This window comes from Pongo abelii, chromosome 21 (assembly GCF_028885655.2).
Source record: "Pongo abelii isolate AG06213 chromosome 21, NHGRI_mPonAbe1-v2.0_pri, whole genome shotgun sequence".
Lineage (NCBI taxonomy): Eukaryota > Metazoa > Chordata > Mammalia > Primates > Hominidae > Pongo > Pongo abelii.
Window position 1 is genome coordinate 41274817 of NC_072006.2, and position 20611 is coordinate 41295427.

Here is a 20611-nt window from a genome sequence, read left to right on the forward strand (position 1 = left end):
GAGGCTGAGGCAGGACAATCACTTGAACCCAGAAGGTGGAGGCGGCAGTGAGCCGAGATCGTGCCACTGCACTCCAGCCTGGGCAGCAAGAGTGAAACTCGGTTTCAAAAAAAAAAAAAAAAAAAGACAGAGGGCCAGGCACCATGGCTCACGCCTGTAATCCCAGCACTTTGGGAGGCCGAGGCGGGCAGATCACGAGGTCAGGAGATCGAGACCATCCTGGCTAACACGGTGAAACCCTGTCTCTACTAAAAATACAAAAAAATTTAGCCGGGTGTGATGGCGAGCACCTGTAGTCCCAGCTACTCGGGAGGCTGAGGCAGGAAAATGGCATGAACCCGGGAGGCGGAGCTTGCAGTGAGCCGAGATGGCGCCACTGTACTCCAGCCTGGGTGACAGAGCGAGACTCCGTCTCAAAAAAGAAAAAAAGAAGGGATGCTTGACAACACAATTTGGGAAAGTACAGGACAAAAGTGACTGTAGGAATGAAAGGACTTTCTTTGTACCTACAAACAAGACTGCTGATCTTCTGATGGGAAGTTTTGGGTTCTTGGAGTACATCAGTGTTTGTTCTAGGATGTTAATTTTCCCCTTGCACTTTTTTTCCTAAGTGGGGAAAAAAGTAAGTGTAAAGCAGTGAAGCAACAGCACTCTTTTGATCAGCCTTACCATAGTTTCTGGGGTCAGAGACTCTATCAGAGAGAGTACAGCAGTGTTTGAAATAACTACAGTTGCTGAATGAGTATTATACCAGAATAACAAGCCCCTAGACCAAGTTATTCTAAATCCTGTGAATGCCCCTTGCTTGCACCCACTCATGCTATATATTGTGCCTGTAATGTTTCTAAAGCCATCTTGGCTTCTCTGTATCTAAGTCTTTGTTCTTTAAGCTCCACCTTGAGTTCTGCCTCCCTATGAGCTTGTCCCTGACTGCTTGCCTGCCTGACCTAACCCTGCTCTGAGCATTTCGCAGGTACTCCTCTCCTGGCACGCACTTTTTTACATCGAGGTTTTATCTCCTTTGCTAGCTTGCAGGCTCCCCTCAGGAAGTTTGTTTTTGTTTTTGTTTTTTCAGAAGGAGCCTTGCTCTGTCGCCCAGGCTGGAGAGCAGTGGTGCGGTCTTGGCTTACCACAACCCTCACCTCCTGGGTTCAAGCAATTCTCCTGCCTCAGCCTCCCAAGTAGCTGGGACTGTAGGTTCCTGCCCCCAAGCCCGGCTAATTTTTTTTTGTGTTTTTGGTAGAGACGGGGTTTCACCATATTGGCTAGGCTGGTCTCGAACTCCTGACCTTGTGATCCACCCGCCTCGGCCTCCCAAAGTGCTAGGATTACAGGTGTGAGCCACCACGCCCAGCCCCCTCAGGAAGTTTTAATCCTTGGGTTCTCTATGGTCTGTTATGGCTTTTGGGTGAAGGAAGGCACCTCTCAGTGGATCTTTTATAAGGACAGGCACCTCAAGAATAGGACGGGGAGGCTGGGCGTGGTGGCTCATGCTTGTAATCCCAACACTTTGGGAGGTTGAGCTGAGTGGATCACCTGAGGTCAGGAGTTCCAGACCAGCCTGACCAACATGGCAAAACCCCAGCTCTGCTAAAAAATACAAAACTTAGCCAGACATGGTGGTGTGAGCCTGTAATCCCAGCTACTTGGGAGGCCGAGGCCTGGGCAACTGAGACTTTGTCTCAAAAAAAAAAAAAAAAAAAAAATAGGAGGGGGAAAATAGGAATTTATTTTGATAGAACTTATGGCTTAATTAACATGGACAACTTGTAGTTGACAGCACCAAATTTCCTTCTGTAAATACTGTCATCAGTGTATCAGCTATAGATTTGGGTGCAGATCAGACAGATAATCCCTAATGGAAACCCCGACACAAGGGCACTGCAAGGCTGATCACAGAAAGCTTCTGTGGGTCCTAAAGAGGTGATACATATGGAAGACTCCTGGGAACAGTCAGTCCTATGGTCTGCTAGGGGGTTCTAGGGTCAGCTTCTAGAAAACCATGGATGGGCTTCCTGAGGCAGCCCAGGCTCAAGCTTGACCCTGAGATCAACCACAGTAGCCTCTGTGGAGTCTGTGAAGAGAAATGACACCATCTGGGTCCTGGCAGAACCAGTGGCATGCTGCCATCATGCTGCATGGCCACACAGCATGGCAGCCCTTGCTTGGGACTCCCTGGAAATGCTCTGATGGACAGTAAAACAATCCGTTCTAGTCAAGGAAAGGATTCAAGATAGTTATAAAAGCAATATATAACTCCATTTCAATTCAGTCCATAAGTGACTTTTTCAGCATCAACCTGACCTTGTAGCCTCTGACCCATGTTAGAAGGGCTCCTAAGAGTCCACCAGTCTTTTCATGACTAAGAGTGGCAATCGAAACTAAATTTGTGACTCAGCTGGGAGGGAACTATAGAAACATAAATCCACAATAAAAAACAGGTCATAGATATCAACTGCTGATGTGAAAAGAAATGGGAAATGTTTCTTGTATGCCATGTTCTGTCATTAAATAGTGTGTCAGAAGAAAATAGGTCTCTCAGTATGTTAAAGAGTTAACAAAGCCATTATTGCTCACATACAAAGAATCTGCAGATTGTTCCTGCTTCAGTAGGTTTGATGTGCCAGGGATCTTTGGAGTACACTTCTTGGGGCAGCTTCCACTTCAGGAACTGGGCACATATAGTTAGGACTCGCCTGCTCTCCTGTGAAAAAGATGATTATAGATCAGCATTTTCAAACATTTTTATTTTTTTTGAGATGGAATCTCACGCTGTCGCTCAGGCTGGACTACAGCGGTGCCATCTTGGCTCACTGCGACCTCCACCTCCCGGGTTCAAGCAATTCTCTTCCCTCAGCCTCCTGAGTAGCTGGGATTACAGGCGCCCACCACCACGCCCAGTTAATTTTTGTATTTTTAGTAGAGACAGGGTTTTGCCATGTTGGCCGGGCTGGTCTTGAACTCCTGGCTTCGGGTGATCCACCCACCCTGGCCTCCCAAAGTGCTGGGATTGCAGGCGTGAACCACCGTGCCCAGCCTCATTTTTAAACAGAGGTAATCTTTCTTCAATAAAACTAGTACTAAAGTGCAATATGAAAAACTGATAGAGCAGAAGAGCGGAAAGGAACTAGAATCCTGCCCTCCTCCTCCAACTTCTCCAAGTAGTCCTTACGTGGAATCCACAAAAACCCTAGGGTTCTGGGGAGGATGTAGAAACCACTGGTGTTGGGCAAAAGTGACAGCTTGCAGATGTAATCCCTAGACCAGAGGTTTGGGCAGGAATTCCCATTACCCTGTGCCCTAGAGATGACGCTCCCACCTCCACTTACTGTTCCTATGCCATTTTTCTGTCCCTCTACAAAGGAAGTGTAGCCCCTGACTTCTGTCCTTGTGGCATCTCTGGGTTGGAAAGAAGGAACTCTAGAGGACTGATCTCTTCCTGATCCACATCCTTCAGCAAAATTTAGCAAGTGAGTCTCTTTTCTAGTTCATTGTTCTCAGAATGCCACCCATACACCATGCAACACCTCTGATGAATCTCCAAGCCAGTATTTTATCTCAGCTCCACTAGATGTTTGGGCCATAAGAATTCCTTTGGCTACTGATGGGCATATAAATTACTTCAGCCACTATGTTTAGTGATTTATAAATATCTAATAAAAAGTTAGAGATACCTAGATATTTCCACTTCAGGGTTTATGCCCTCAAGAAACTCTCATATGCGTGCACAAGGAAATAGGTAAAATAATTGCAGCACTGTAATCATGAAAAATTGAAATGTCAGTCCAGGCACGGTGGCTCATGCCTGTAATCCCAGCTCTTTGGGAGGCCGAGCAGGTGGATCACTTGAGGTTAGGAGTTCGAGACCAGCCTGGCCAACATGGCGAAACCCCATCTCTACTAAAAACACAAAAATTAGCCAGACATGGTAGTGGGCAGCTGTAATCCCAGCTACTCGGGAGGCTGAGGCAGAAGAACTGCTTGAACCCAGGAGGTGGAGGTTGCAGTGAGCTGAGATCGCATCACTGCACTCCAGCCTGGGCGACAGAGACCCTGTCTCAAAAATATATATGTATATCTATCTATCTGTCTGTCTGTGTCTGTCTGTCTGTGTGTCTCTCTATCTATCTATCTATCTATCTATCTATCTATCTATCTATCTATCTATCTATATGAGTATATGAATGCTTCTTTTCTTTGCAGAGTTGGCTCTGGATTTGAAGTTTGAGGGATGAGAGATGCCGACAGTAGGCCTTACCTCAGCTACTGCATCATTTTCATCCTGAGAATACAGAAGTAGTGGGACCAAGCTGTCCAGGACTTGGTTCTCTATACTCTTCTTATCTGGGTTTTTTACAGACTTTATGGCGGCTCCAAAGAGAGTCACGGAGAAACGATGAACATCAGATCTCACCTAGGAAGGGAGTAGCCAAAGGGAAGCAATTCACTGAACGTGTGCATGCTTAGCTTGTAAGAACTTGGGACGGGTTGAAAAGCCAGTCCTGACAATGAGGCTATTTAGCTGTATGTAGCTGAGGGTAAGAAATAAAATATACGTGGACACAGGCCAGGCGCAGTGGCTCATGCCTGTAATCTCAGCACTTTGGGAGGCTGAGGCAGGCAGATCACTTGAGGTCAGGAGTTCAAGACCAGCCTGGCCAATATGGGGAAACCCCATCTCCACTAAAAATACAAAAATTAGCCGGGTGTGGTGGCGCATGCATGTAGTCCCAGCTACTCAGGAGGCTGAGGCAGGAGAATCGCTTGAACCCAGGAGGTGGAGGTTGCAGTGGGCCAAGATCACTCCACTGCACTCCAGCCTGGGTGACAGAGCAAGACTCTGTCTCCCTCCCCCTCTCTCTATATATATGGACACAGTAAGACTTGCTGCTTTGGCACTACTTGTTTTCTTACTCTACAAGTGAGAGATGCACATAGTCTCACCTGTAGTCGGCAAACCTCGTGCCTGGTACAGGCAGGAACCATTCACACAGGCTGCTTTGCTGAAATTCGAAATCCCAGCCTTGGTATGTTTTACTCTTCCAAGGATGCTGGTCATTGTACTCCATGCATTTCCTCTTGAGAAATATATGGGATTTGGGACAGGGACATAAGTAGCATCCACCATCTTGACCCAGTTCTGATAGTTCTTGAAGGGAAAGACAATGTTTTCCCCTTCCCCATCACAAAACAGGGTAGTATCTTAGCAAGTTTCTATGTTCAGTTTTTTTTTTGTTTTTTTGTTTTTTTTTTTTGGTGAAACCTGAAATACAATAACATCTGCCCTATCAACATCACAGGTTACCTAGAAGGGTCTTAAGAGACGAGGTTTGAAATGCTCTGAAAGTAAAAGTCCTATACCAAGTAGAGTGTATTTATTACTATACCAACTTCTGTTTGCTGTTGTGTCCATTACCCTCCTCCTAGGAAAGTCTTTCCTCTCTGATTGTCTTACATCACCAAATAAGGAGAACAGGGTCCTCATCATGGCAGCCAGGGTAGTGAAATCCATTGTTCTAACAAGTTGCAGGAGTATCTGGATGGCTGACAGAACGATCTTCTCATCGGTTTCACGCAAGCTGTCTACAATGTTTGGCAACAGGCTCTTGATGTCTTCTCTCTGCGTGGCCAAAGGGAGCACATCACCTTTTCTCCAAATTGCATGTCACCTGGTACCAAAGGGAGTGCTCCCCATCTTTACTCAGTACCTAGTGCTCACTGATTTTTGATAGGGCTGGCAGATCCAGAAGGGAGAAGAAGGGGATATGATGGCCCTCTCTCAGTACTGGCAGGTCTGATACATAGAAGAGGGGCAGAGCTGCTTTGAGTTGCCTCAAGGGCAAAAGTGGGACCAGGCAGGGAAGGTCTAGGGCTATGGGCTTGGGCTCACTGTAAGGAAGAGCTCTGCTAACAAGGGAAAGTGGAACAGGTAGCTCAGGTCATGGTGAGCTCCCAAACACACAAGATATCCAAACAGAGGCTCAAAGATCCTGATATGGTTTGGCTCTGTGTCCCCACCTAAATCTCATCTCGAACTGTAATTCCCACTTGTAGAGGGAGAGACTTGGTGGGAAGTGATTGGATCATGAGGGTGGTTTCCCCCATGTTGTTCTCATGATAGTGAGGGAGTTCTCAGGAGATCTGATGGTTTCAAAATGGCAGTTTTGGCTGGGTGTTGTGGCTCATGCCTGTAATCCCAGCACTTTGGGAGGCTGAGGCAGGTGAATCACTCGAGGTCAGGAGTTCGAGATCAGCCTGGCCAATATGGCGAAACCCCACCTCTACTAAAAATACAAAAATTAGGCTGGGCACAGTGGCTCACGCCTGTAATTCCAGCACTTTGGGAGGGCGAGGTGGGCGGATCACCTGCGGTCAGGAGTTCGAGCCCACCCTGGCCAACATGGCAAAACCCTGTCTCTACTAAAAATACAAAAATTAGCCAGGCATGGTGGCACATACCTGTAATCCCAGCTACCTGGGAGGCTGAGGCAGGAGACTCGCTTGAACCAGGGAGGCGGAGGTTGCAGTGAGCCGAGATCGCACCATTGTACTCCAGCCTGGGTAACAAGAGCAAAACTCTGTCTCGAAAAAAAAAAAAAAAAAAGCCTGGCGTGATGGTGCCTGCCTGTAGTCCCAGCTACTCAGGAGGCTGAGGCAGGAGAATTGCTATAGCTTGAACTCAGATGGCCGAGGTTGCAGTGAGCTGAGATCACACCACTGCACCCTACCCTAGGTGACACAGCGAGACTCAATCTCAAAAAAAAAAAAAATAAAAAATAAAATAAAAGTGGCAGTTTCCCCTGCTTTCTGTCTCTCTCCTGCTCTGCCATTGTGAAGATGTACCTGCTTCCCCTTTGCCTTCCACCATGATTGTAAGTTTCCTGAGGCCTCCCTAGCCATGCAGAATTGTGAGTCTAGTAAACCTCCTTTGTTTATAAATTACCCAGGCTCAGGGAGTATCTTTATAGCAGTGTGAAAATGGATCCCCTGGCAGGAATTCAAGCAGAATTTGACCGAGGACTTAAGGGTTGTTCTCATTCTGAATGGGGATTCTGCTCTTCTGAAACTGCTGAAAGGAAGCAGTCTCAGGGTTGTAAAGTTTAAACATACACATGAAAAAGTAAGTAGAATATAAACACAAGTTAGGAAGCCAGTTTTAAAAAAAAGAAAAAGTAAGTAGAATAAAGCAATAAATATTAATGTATCCAATCAACCGGAATTAACATACACTGACATTTGTCATTTTTGCTTCAGAAACACTTTTTTTTCTTTTTTTGAGACAGTATGTCACTCTGTCATTCAGGCTGGAGTGCAGTGGCGCAATCTCAGCTCACTACAACCTCTGCCTCACGGGTTTAAGCAATTCTCCTGCCTCAGCCTCCCAAGTAGCTGGGACTACAAGCACATGCCACCATGGCTAATTTTTGCATTTTTAGTAGAGATGGGGTTTCACTACGTTGGCCAGGTTGGTCTCAAACTCCTGACTTCATGTGATCTGCTCGCCTTGGCCTCCTGAAGTGCTGGGGTTACAGGCACGAGCCACTGTGCCTGGCCCCAAATATTTTTAAATAAAATATTTGGTGAAGTGGCTCACGCCTGTAATCCCAGCTACTCTGCAGGCTGAGGTAAGAGGACTGCTTAAGGCCAGGAGTTCAAGGCTGCAGTGAGCCATGATCATGCCACTGTTCTGTAGCCTGGGCAACAGAGCAAGACCCTGTCTCTAAAACAATTTAAAAAGTAAAAATAGGCTGGGTGTGGTGGCTCACACCTGTAATCCCAGCACTTTGGGAGGCCGAGGCGGGTGGATCATGAGGTCAGGAGATCGAGACCATCCTGGCTAACACATGAAACCCCGTCTCTACTAAAAATACAAAAAATTAGGCAGGGGAATGGCATGAACCCGGGAGGCGGAGCTTGCAGTGAGCTGAGATTGTGCCACTGCACTTCAGCCTGGGTGACAGAGCAAGACTCTGTCTCAGAAAAAAAAAAAAAGTAAAAATAAATAAATAAATAAAATAGAACTCCAGGCCACCTGTGGTGGCTCACACCTGCAATCCCAGCATTTTGGAAGGGTGAGGCAGGCAGATCGCTTGAGGTCAGGAGTTTGAGACCAGCCTGGCCAATGTGGTGAAACACTGTCCCTACTAAAACATACAAAAATTAGCCAGGTGTAGTGGCAGATGCCTGTAGTCCCAGGTATTTGGAAAGCTGGGACTTGGAGACTTGGAGAATCACTTGAAGTCAGGAGGCAGAGGTTGCGGTGAGCCGAGATTGTGCCACTGCACTCTAGCCTGGGTGACAAAGAGAGTCCCTGTCTCAAAAAAAAAAAAAAAAAAGAATGGAACTCCAGTGACAAAACTGAAGTTTCAGAAATTCCTCATGTCTTCTGGCTTAGGCTTAGTTTTCTCACCAAGCCTATGGAAGATGAGCTTTCGTCCAACATGAATGTCAGTGATCTTTTTTTAGATGACAAGCATCTTGGGAGCATATCAATGGTCTTTTCAATCTACTCCATGGGGCAATATGGTACAAGGCATAAAACAATACCTAAATGCTGTCCAGGTCGTGATAATGAGTATATCTCCCCTGCAAATTGCAGCTATCAACTATTATGAATATATATAATTTGGACTTTTTATTTATTTCATTTAATTCCATTAACTTTTTTTTCTTTTTTTTTGTGAGACAGAGTTTTGCTCTTGTTGCCCAGGTTGGAGTGCAATAGTGCGATCTTGGCTCACTGCAACCTCCGCTTCCCGGGTTCAGACGATTCTCCTGCCTCAGCCTCCTGAGTAGCTGGGATTACAGGCATGTGCCACCACGCCTGGCTATTTTTTTTGTATTTTTAGTAGAGACAGGGTTTCTCCATGTTGGTTAGGCTGGTCTCGAACTCTCGACCTCAGGTGATTCACCCGCCTCGGCTCCCAAAGTGCTGGGATTATAAGCGTGAGATACCGTGCCTAGCCTAACTTTTTTTTTTATTTTTTATTTTCCCGAGACGGAGTCTTGCTCTGTTGCCCAGGCTAGAGTGCAGTGGTGCCATCTTGGCTCACTGCAACCTCTGCCTCCCGGGTTCATGCAATTCTCCTGCCTCAGCCTACTGAGTAGCTGGGATTACAGGCATGTGCCATCATGCCCGGCTAATTTTTGTATTTTTAGTAGAGGCGGGGTTTCACCATGTTGGTCCAGCTGGTCTCAAACTCCTGACCTCGTGATCCACTCGCCTCGGCCTCCCAAAGTGCTGTGATTACAGGCGTGAGCCATCACGCCTGGCCAATTTCATTAATTTTTAAATAGTCAGTACTTGCCTATTTCTTAGGCATAAAACTTTAAATGATACAAAAGGATGTACAGGAAAAAAGACCCCCTCCCACCTACTCCTGTCCCCAGGCTACCCAATTGTCCTCAGCTGTTTTCAGTTTCTTAGGTATCGTTTTGGGGTGATTAATTTGTGTCTTAGGAATCAGTGGTCTGGGCCAGGCGCTGTGGCTCACACCTGTAATCCCAGTATTTTGGGAGGCCGAGGTGGACAGATCACCTGAGCCCAGGAGTTCGAGAGCAGCCCTGGCAACACAGTGAGACTCTGTCTCTACAAAAATTTTAAAAATCAGCTGGGCACAGTGGCATGCGCCTGTGGTCCCTGCTACTCAGGAGGCTGAGGTGGGATCACTCAAGCCCAGGAGGTTGAAGCTGCAGCGCACAGTGATGGTGTCACTGAACTCCAGCCTGGGTAACAAAGCAAGACCCTATCTTAAAAAGAAAAAAAAAAGAAGAAAAGAAAGAAAGAAGGAAGGAAGGAGAGAAAAGAAAGAAAAGAAAGAGAAGGAAAGGAAGAAAGGAAGGAAAGAAAGCAAAAGGAAAGAAAGAAGGGAAAGAAAGGAAGGAAGAGAAAGAAAGAAAGAAAGAGAAAGAAAAGAAAAGAAAAGAAAAGAAAAGAAAAGAATCCATGGTCTGGGGGCCCCTCCTACCATCTCCTGGTGTCCAACAAGATTGTACAGTCCCCTCAGGCCGAGAATTCTAAAGAGATGATTTCCATCTTGTAGCCAGTCTTTAAAGCGGGCAACAGAGTATATGCTGGGCAGTCTCTTGGCCACTGGACTCCGGAGAAGCTGAAAGAACCCAGAGATCAGCCAAAAAAATGACCTTTAAGCCCTTTTTCATGTGGGGAACTACCTTCCCACCAATGCTAAAGTACATATTTTCCTTTTAAATCGCTGTAATACAGAACATACAGGATGATGTTTATTTACCCTATAGGTACACAAGGAATACTGAATTATGCATGTGTGGAAAGAAGATTTTCGAGAGGCTTGAATCTGAAAATTCTTTCTTTTTTGTGTGTTTGTTTTGTTTTGTTTTGTTTTTTTGAGATGGAGTCTCACTCTGTTGCCCAGGCTGGAGTGCAGTGGTGCGATCTTGGCTCACTGCAACCTCTGCCTCCCGGGTTCAAGCGATTATCATGCCTCATCTCGAGTAGCTGAGATTACAGGCGCCCGCCACCATGCCCAGCTAATTATTTTGTATTTTTAGTAGAGACGGGGTTTCACCATGTTGGCCAGGCTAGTTTTGAACTCCTGAACTCAGGTGATCCGCCCGCTTCAACCTCCCAAAGTGCTGGGATTACAGGTGTGAGCCACTGCGCCCGGCCTTGAATCTGAAAATTATTTCTATCTCACTCTTGAAACAGATCCCAACATGCCACTAACTTGATGTAGCCTAGGAAGGCAGGGATTGCTGCTTCATAGGCTTCCTGAATCCAGCTTCTAAAGAATGAGTCTTACCTCCACAAAAAAGCCTGCAGATGTGAGTTTATGTTTATCATTCCCTCGGTTAAGAAGAGGGACTAATAAGTACATGACCTTCTGTGCAAGGAGCCGATTTCTTTCCAGCAATGCGCTGTAAAACACAACACCAACAGAATGACTCTCAGGAATGCTCCCATCCAGGGGGCATTGTCTCAGGGCTGGGGACCCTCTAGAAGTTCTTGCCCAGCTACAGGATAGTATATGGTAGGGCCAGGACCTCTGAAAAATTTGCCTAGCATTATGGATATTTGCCCACTCTCTTATAAGGAGGTTATTCAACCTTAGTTGCTGTGATAACTAGAAGGGAAATAAATACCCAAAACAATGCCGATTTAGAACAAGTGGGTGTATGCATGACAAGGAAGCCTTACTTGGCAAGGAGAAATACTCCCTGAAGATGGTGATCTTTCCCTCCCAGGAGAGCCCATCCTTTATTCTTTTCCATGATGTTGAATTCCTGCAAGCAGCATGTTCTGAGAAGGAGAGTCTTTGTAGCCTGCATGGCAAAGCTAAATCAAACGAAAACAGTGTGGGTGATTTGAACAGGTCCCTCCAACTTACCAGCACACAATCACCCTATTCTCACTGAGGAGGGTCATGCATTGACAACTGCTGGACTGTAATTCTCTCCTTTCCAGATTGCCCAAAAGACTCTTCTCTTTTTTCTTTTACTTTCTTCTTCCCTTTTTTTTTTTTTTTTTTTTTTTTGAGATGGAGGCTTGCTCTGTCGCCCAGGCCAGAGTGCAGTGGTGAGATCTTGGCTCGCTGCAACCTCCGCCTCCCTGGTTCAAGCGATTCTCCTGCCTCAGCTTCCTGAGTAGCTGGGATTACAGGGGCATGCCACCACACCTGGCTAATTTTTCTATTTTTAGTAGAGACTGGGTTTCACCATGTTGGTCAGGCTGGTCTCAAACTCCTGACCTCAGATGATATGCCTGTCTCAGCCTCCCAAAGTGTTGGAATTACAGGCGTGAACTACCATGCCCGGCCTACTTTCAAGACTAGTCAAGTGCAGTAGTGAGACCAGAAGAGTCTTAATGCTCTAATAACTTGTAAGGCCCTTTACACAAGATCTCAGCATAAAGAAATCTAACTAGGTCTCATTTCCCCAGGAGTTTAGAAGGAAATCTATGATAAAAGAAATGATCTGGGATGCTAAACAGACACACACTGCTTTTTTTAAAGCCTTACTGAGATACAGTTTACCCCACATGATTTATCTCCACTGCTTTTATTATTTATTTATTTATTGAGACAGGGTCTTGTTCTGTCACCCAAGCTGGAGGGCAAGGGTGCCATCATGGCTTACTGCAGCCTTGAGCTCCTGGGCTCAAGTGATCCTCCTGCCTCAGCATCCAGAGCAGCTGGGATTACAGGCATGTGCCATCAGGCTCTGATAATTTAAGAAAAAAAAATTTTTTTTTGAGATAGGGTCTGGCTCTGTCTCCTAGGCTGGAGCGCGGTGGCGCGATTTCTGCTCACTGCAGTCTCAATCTCCTAGGCTCAAGCAATCTTCCCACCTCAGCCTCCTGAGTAGTTGGGACCACAAGTGCGTGCCAACACACCTGGCTAATTTTTACAGAGACAGGGTTTCACCATTTTGCCCAGGCTGGTCTTGAACTCCTGAGCTCAAGTAGTCCTCCTGCCTCGGCCTCCGAAAGTGTTGGCATTACACATGTGGGCCACTGCACCCAGCCTAAAAATTTTTTGTAGAGACAGGATCTTGCCCTGTTGCCTAGGCTGTTCTTCAACTCCTAGCTTCAAATGATCCTCCTGCCTTGGCCTCCCAAAGTGCTGGAATTACAGGAATGAGCCATTGTGCCTGGCCCTCCACTGCCTTTAAAAGCTACTTACTGAACTGTTATCCTGGACCTAGCATCAGAGAATCTTAAAGCTGGAAGGAGCCTGAGCAACACAGTGAGACCCCCTCTCTACAAAAAATAAAAATAATTAGCTGGGCATGGTGGCAGGCAACTGTGGTTCAGCTACGCAGGAGGCTGAGGTGGGAGGATCACGTGAGCCCAGGATGTTGAGGCTGCAGTGAGCCATGATCATGCCACTGCACTCCAGCCTGGGTGACAGATGGAGACCCTGTCTCAAAAAACAAAACAAAATAATAAATAAAGCTGGAACGGTCCTTTGAGATCACCTTGCCTGACCTTTTCATTTATAGATAAGGAAACTGAGGCACAGAACAATAGATTTGCCCAGGGTATAGAACTAGTTGAATGGATGAATGAGAACTGCACTAGAACTCAGGTCTACTGACTTAGTCTGGTGTTCTTAAATATGTCACATTATAGTACTTTCTCTGAAAGAAATCCATGTACCATAGCAACACTAAGAAACGTCTTTATTATTATTATTACTTTTTGAGACAGAGTCTCGCTCTGTTGCCCAGGCTGGAGTGCAACCGCAGGATCTCGGCTCACTGCAATCTCTGCCTCCCGGGTTCAAGTGATTCTCGTGACTCAGCCTCCTGAGTAGCTGGAATTATAGGCAAGTGCCACTACGCCCAGCTAATTTTTGTATTTTTAGTAGAGACAGGGTTTCACCATGTTGGCTAGGCTGGTCTCAAACTCTTGACCTTAGGTGATCCACCTGCCTCGGCCTCCCAAAGTGCTGGGACTACAGGCATGAGCCACCGTGCCCGACCAACAACACTAAGAAATTTCTACTGAGACTCTAATGGGACTTAAAAATATCCCTCCATGCAATAAAACAGAAAGCAGAAATCACTGCATGGTGGATCAGTACAGTTTTGGAGGTAGGTTTAGGCTGTTTGGTTTCCGTCTCTACTTGATTTATTAGGAAAGGGCTAACACGATATCACATTTGGCTAACCCAGATATAATCCAGATAGCCAAATTTACCTTGTTACTAATAAAACCAAAGATAACCAATGAAAGCTCAGAATGATTCCTGGGCATTTCATCTTGATGGCTCATGAAGGTTGAAGGTTGTAAGCTCCCCTCCAGTTGGGACTACATCTTGGCTATCCCTGTGTTCACCACAGTGCCCAGTGCTTAGTACGTGTTACTTAATGTCAATGAAATAATGATGGGCAGTACCACAAAGGGGTGACCTCTGAAGGCACTTCCTGTTCTGTGTACAGGCCACTTGGGATGTCGACATCAGACATGGTGAGGCCGATGCTGTGATGAATCTGGATAAGCAGTGTCATGAGAAGCTGAGGAAAGAGTCGGAACGTAGCTGCTCGAAGCCTGTTTCCCAAAAACACCTCATAAAGGGCATCTGTTGCCTGTGGTGGAAAAGACACAGAGAGGAACTAAGCACCTGCCATTTTGAAATACGGAAGTCATGAAGGAAACTATTAACATATTTGACTACATACAAATATAAAGCCAGGGCAACATTTATCATAAAGTTAGATGACAACAGGCCAGGTGCAGTGGCTCATGTCTGCAATCCCAGCACTTTGGGAGGCCAAGGCGGGTGGATCACCTTAGGTCAGGAGTTTGAGACCAGCTTGGTCAACAGAGTGAAACCCCATCCCTACTAAAAATACAAAAAAATTAGCCAGGTGTGGTGGCTCACGCCTGTAATCCCAGCTACTTGGAAGGCAGAGGCAGGAGAATCGCTTGAACCTGAGAGGTGGAGGTTGCAGTGAGCCAAGATCGTGCCATTGCACTCCAGCTTGAGTGACAGAGCGAGACTCCATCTCAAAAAAAAGAGTTAGATGACAACAACCTGGAGAAGTATTTGTATCAATATATTGTTCTTACTATATAAAATGCTCTTACGTAGCAGTAAAAAAAGTACTCGAAGGGTAGGCCACACACCAGTGGCATTGTCATCACCTGGGAGCTGGTTAAACAGGGAGAATTTCAAGCCCCATCCCAGACCTTCCATATCAGAACCTGCATTTTATTATTATTTTTTATTTTTTTGTTTTTGAGACAGAGTCTCGCCCTGTCACCCAGGCTGGAGTGCAGTGGCGAAATCTCTGCTCACTGGAAGCTCCGCCTCCTGGGTTCACGCCATTCTACCGCCTCAGCCTCTGAGTAGCTGGGACTACAGGTGCCCGCCACCACGCCCAGCTAATTTTTCGTATTTTTAGTAGAGATCGGGTTTCACCGTGTTAGCCAAGATGGTCTCGATCTCCTGACCTTGTGATCCACCCGCCTTGGCCTCCCAAAGTGCTGGGATTACAGGCGTGAGCCACTGCGCCCAGCCGAGAACCTGCATTTTAATAATATCCCCAAGTGATTGTGGTTTGTGTGCATATTAAATCTGAGAAGGACTAGTGTACAGGACATGAACAAACAAGTCATAAAAGAAATATAAACGGCCAATTAAAAACATATACAAGGCTGGGTGTGGTGGCTCACGTCTGTAATCTCAGCATTTTGGGAGGCTAAGGCGGGAGGATTGTTTGAGCCCAGGAGTTCGAGACCAGACTGGGCAACATGGGGAATCCCCGTCTCTACTAAAAAATACAAAAATTAGCCAGGCATGGTGGCACTCTCCTGTATTCCCAGCTACTCAGGAGGCTGATGTGGGAGGATCGCTTCAGCCCAGGAGGAAGAGGTTGCAGTGAGCTGAGATCATGCCACTGCAGTCCAGCCTGGGCAATAGAGTGAGACTCTGTCTCAAAAAGAAAAATCACAATAATTTAGACCACAGAAAGCTGAACCATAAACTGGCAGGGGAGAAAATAAAGTAAAAAGTAAATGTTGATAGTAGGGCAGGCTGTGTGTGTGTGGAGGCAGGTTTATGGGAACGCTGTACTTTCTGTTCAATTTTTCTGTGAACTTAAAACTGCTCTAAAAAATAAAGTATTTAAAAGGAAAAAATGAAAAAAGTACACCAAATAGATACACCAAAAGTTTATATATGTATAAAGACTTCTGGAAAATTCATTTTTAGGGAGATTGTTACAGACATGAGCTAAGAATGGTTTTTACATTCTTAAATAAAAGGATTGTTTAAAAAAAATCCAAAATCCAAACATTGTTTAAAAAAAATCCAAAGAATATGTGACAGAGACTATATATTTACCATCTGGTCTTTTATAGAAAGTTGGCCAACCTCTGCTTAGGGAGATCTGCACTTTCTTTTTTTTTTTTGAGACAGAGTCTTGCTCTGTCACCCAGGCTGGAGTGCAGTGGCGTGATCTCGGCTCACTGCAACCTCTGCCTCCCTGGTTTAAGTAATTCTCCTGCCTTAGCCTCCTGAGTAGCTGGGATTACAGGCGGCCGCCACCATGCCTGGCTAATTTTTGTATTTTAAGTAGAGACGGGGTTGCATCATGTTGGCTAGGCTGGTCTCAAACTCCTGACCTCAAGTGATTGGCCTGCCTCGGCCTCCCAAAGTGCTGGAATTACAGGCGAGAGCCACCGTGCCTGGCCTTTTTTTTTTTTTTTTTTTTTCTGAGATGGAGTCTCACTCTGTTGCCCAGGCTGGAGTGCAGTAGCATGATCTCGGCTCACTGCAACCTCTGCCTCCCGGGTTCAAGCAAGTCTCCTGCCTCAGCCTCTTGAGTAGCTGGGATTACAGGTGGGCGCCACTACACCTGGCTAATTTTTGTATTTTAGTAGAGATGGGGTTTCACCATATTGGCCAGGCTGGTCTTGAACTCCTGACCTCAAGTGATTGGCCTGCCTCGGCCTCCCAAAGTGCTGGAATTACAGGTGAGAGCTACCGTGCTTGGCCTTTTTTTTTTTTTTTTTTTTTGAGATAGAGTCTCACTCTGTTGCCCAGGCTGGAGTGCAGCAGCGTGATCTCGGCTCACTGCAACCCCTGCCTCCTGGGTTCAAGCAAGTCTCCTGCCTCAGCCTCTTGAGTAGCTGGGATTACAGGTGGGCGCCACTACACCTGGCTAATTTTTGTATTTTAGTAGAGACGGGGTTTCACCATATTGGCCAGGCTGGTCTTGAACTCCTGACTTCAGGTGATCTACCCGCCTTGGCCTCCCAAAGTGCTGGGATTACAGGCGTGAGCCACCGCATCTAGTCTGCACTTTGTTTTCTACAGTTCTACGATATTTGAGGTTTTTTTCCCACAAGTTTGCATTTCTCTTTAACTATGATGATACATATTTTTTAGAGGATGAGGGAAGGAATGTTTTAAACATATTAAACCAGGGATGTTTCCAAGGGACAGAAGACAGTCATGGGTTCTTGATTTCTGTTTCTGGTTGGGCCAATAAAGCCCCTTCCTCATCCCTCTTTTCCGCTTATCACTAGAGACAGAAACTAAACACCATGGCTTCAGGCTGCTAAAAGCCTAAAACAAGACAGAACAGAACAACAAAAACAAAAAAAGGCAGGTTGGATGAGTTTGTATTAAAGCATTCTGACTCCTTCACTCTCCCCAGCTCCCTCCACGTCAATCCCTTGGCAGAAACACTGTAGACTTATAAATGGATGACAGATGCAGGCTTTGAGAGGGACCAAAAGGAACACTCTCCAATGGGGTGTGGGGTCAGTCATCCTGGGAGGGGCTGACATTAGAGGGGCAGAGCTCAAGGGCTTACAGCCACAGCCACATATGCCATCTTCTCCTGTGCGGGCTCATTATGGCATTTCTGCAGCTTCCTCAGGAGCCTCCACAGAATCCAGGTTGTGCTGGGAAGCTCCACCGCCAGCATTCTCCACACCTCAGCCAGGTGCCTGGAAATCCCAAAGAGCAAGAGGGTTCAGGAGAATGGCTGATTCCAATGCAATCTACAAGAGGTTCTCCTCTCTACTCAGTTCTTCAGGGTGTCAAAAGACTGACTTTGATTTCATAACAGTAACTCCCCGGGTTTTTTTTTTCCTTCTTGTGAGATCTCGTCTCAAAAAAAAAATAAAATAAATAAGTGGTTGTATCCATTTATTTGTCAACAAGCAGAGTAGGATTCCTATTGCGCCATATTTTCTTTTATTTATTTTTTTAATTTTATTATTATTATTATTATTCTGACATGGTGTCTTGCTCTGTCACTCAGGCTGGAGTCAGTGGCACGATCTTGGCTCATTGCAACCTCTGTCTCCTGGGTTCAATCAATTCCCTTGCTTCAGTCTCCCGAGTAGCTGGGATTACAGGTGCCCGCCATCACGCCCGGCTAATTTTTGTATTTTTAGTAGAGCCGGGGTGTCACCATGTTGGCCAGGCTGGTCTCAAACTCCTGACCTCAAGTGATCTGCCCGCCCTGGCCTCACAAAGTGCTGGGATTACAGGCGTGAGCCACTGCACCCAGCCGATTTTTAAAATTTTACTTTAAGTTCCGGGATACATGTGCAGAATGTGCAGGCTTGTTACATAGGTATCCATGTGCCATGGTGGTTTGTTGCACCTCTCAACCCGTCATCTAGGTTTTAAGCCCACACACATTAGGTATTTGTCCTGTTGGTCTCCTTCCCCTTGTCCCCCACCCCCGAAGTCCCCAGGTTTTATTGAATCAACTTCCCATTGCCTCAGCATGGACTTCAAGGCTATTCATAACCTGGTCCTGACTTAACTTTTCAGCCTCATCACTTCCCCATCACACACTCTGTGCTCAAACCATCCAGACCATTCAGACCATTCACCTTTACCCAATAAAACACAGACTTTGAAAACCCTATACCTTTGCTTATGTCACTGTCCTTTTTTTTAGACAGGGTCTCACTCCGTCACCCAGGCTGGAGTGCAGAGGTGCCATACACAGCTCACTGCAGCCTTGAACTCCTGAGCTCAAGCAATCCTCCTGCCTCAGCCACCCGAATAGCTGGGACCACAAGCATGTGCCACCACATCTGGCTAATTTTTAAATTTGTTTTTGTAGAGATGTGGTCTCGCCATGTTGCCCAGGCTGGTCTTGAACTCCTGGGCTCAAGCGATCCACCCACCTCGGCCTCCCAAAGTGCTAGGATTACAGGCATGAGCCACTGTACCCGACCCTTATGTCACTTTCTTAAACTGGAAGGCCCTTTCCAAAACTCTTCTCTGCCCATCAAAATCCTTCAAGGTCCAGCTCCAGTGTCATGTCTCCTAGGAAGCCTTGGTTGCTTCTTCACCATGTCTTTCATAAGAGTTCTCATAGCACTTAAAAAATTTCTTCTTCTTAGAGGTCGCTTCAATCTTACATGTGCTATCATCAGTTCTTTATGTGTGTATCTGTTCCCTCTGAAGGAAAGGATTCTTTCTGGCTCTTCTTCTAGGAATTCCTCAGGGGCTTGCACAATGCCAAGTTCATAGAAGGCTAAATTATAGACACATGTATTCGATCTGGTCTGTGGTCCTCAAATTTTGGCTAAAGTTAATCCTTGAAATAAAGCTTTGATCCTGCCTAGAAGAGATACCTTCTAAAGAAAAATAATATGTAATAACTTCTCTGTCATTGATTCAAATGTAGGGCCTGAGAGTTACATAAACATTGTGGAAGAACATTACAGTGGGAAGAAAATTGGGAGTTACTCGTGCTTTTAATCCATTCTTTTATTTTCAGAATCTATTTAGGCATCTTGGTATGCTAGAGTAAGTTTTTAAAGTGTGATCTTCCAGGCCAGATGTGGTGGCCTATAATCCTGTAATCCCAGCACTTTGTAATCCTAACACTTTGTAATTCCAGCACCTGCAATCCCAGTAGCTTGTAATCCTAGCGCCTGTAATCCCAGCACTTTGGGAGGCTGAGATGGGAGGACTGCTTGAGCCCAGGAGTTCAAGACCAGCCTGGGAAACATGGCGAAACCCTGTCTCTACAAAAACGCAAAATTAGCCAGGTGTGGTGGTGTGTGCTTGTAGTCCCAGCTACTCAGGAGGCTGAGGTGGAAGGATCATTTGAACCGAGAAGGCAGAGACTGAGGTGAGCCAAAATCATACCACTGTACTCCAGCCTGGGTGGCAGGGTGAGACTGTCTCGGGGGGGAAAAAACGAAAAAAGAAAAGAAAAAGAAAGAAAAAAAGTGCGGTCTTTCAACTGTGAGAATCATCCTAAAACTTGAGAGGCTTAAAGACTATCCCAACATTTCACTCCTCACCTCAGTGATTCTAATTTGTGAATAAAACAAAGTAAGAAGGTCCTAAAGAACTCCTAAAGAAAAGGCCAGAAAGGCAATATAGGATGCTGAAAAAACTCACAGCTGCAGAATGATGAGACGGCAGAATACAAACATTCATCTGGGATGACATAAAGAAATTCTCATATTTACTTACCCTTGGTTATTTTCTTTGAGTTCCTGAGGGAGTAAAGGAAGTACTTTGAGAAGCTGTTTATTGTGAGAGAAGTGTTGCAAAATGCTTTTGGTTTGCCGCACATTTTAAGTGTGCTGAAAATGCATGTGAATTTAGAAAGCGCACAGCCTTTAAGCCAATGGTTCACGAATTTCAGTGTGAGAAACATCTGGAGAGTTTGTTTAAAATATGGAAAAAATCTTCCCACCTCCAGTGATTCTGATTCTGTAGTTGGACATGGGTTTTGTTTGCCCATCATCCCTTTGGGAAACCACCTTTTCAAGATCCTTAATAATCCTGTTTGGTTCGTGTAGTTTGGTGGGAGCTGACTCCAAGCCAGGCTAATCAGAGTCCTGCCCAGGACTAAAAAGCTAAAAAGGAAATGACACACCCTTTCCACTGCTGTTTTGAGCTGATGGTAACCACCTTTGCCACCTTTAGTGCAAGTCCATCTGAGAGATGAACTCTGGAGCCCTGATGAAATAAACTGAGTCTCGGGATTCAATCCTGATGACAGACCCTTGGACTTTGCTGTAATATAAGCCTATACAATTTCTTAAGGTAGCGTGAGCTCAGTTTCTGCTACTTCCAACCAAGAGTCCTGACTAATATAGTAGGTGTGACGTAGGGTCTTGGAAAATGCTTTT

General features: G+C 45.8%; 1 protein-coding gene across 5 annotated transcripts in view; it reads right to left on the reverse strand.

Moving 5' to 3' along the window:
* Positions 1-20611, reverse strand: part of MROH8 (maestro heat like repeat family member 8) — a 77213-nt gene that overhangs the window by 8826 nt on the left and 47776 nt on the right. For 2 of the 5 annotated variants that reach the window (XM_024239109.2, XM_054542248.1), the window contains 9 exons: positions 17305-17440; positions 13877-14067; positions 11177-11314; positions 10782-10896; positions 9969-10109; positions 5456-5620; positions 4259-4414; positions 2582-2704; positions 507-606 (listed from right to left, as the gene is read on the reverse strand). In XM_024239109.2, the coding sequence (XP_024094877.2) occupies positions 507-606; positions 2582-2704; positions 4259-4414; positions 5456-5620; positions 9969-10109; positions 10782-10896; positions 11177-11314; positions 13877-14067; positions 17305-17440 (1265 nt within the window). Of the gene's footprint in view, positions 1-506; positions 607-2581; positions 2705-4258; positions 4415-5455; positions 5621-9968; positions 10110-10781; positions 10897-11176; positions 11315-13876; positions 14068-17292; positions 17441-20611 lie in introns of those variants that run through there. The other 3 variants (XM_054542249.1, XM_054542250.2, XM_009233562.3) reach the window with 3 other exon arrangements.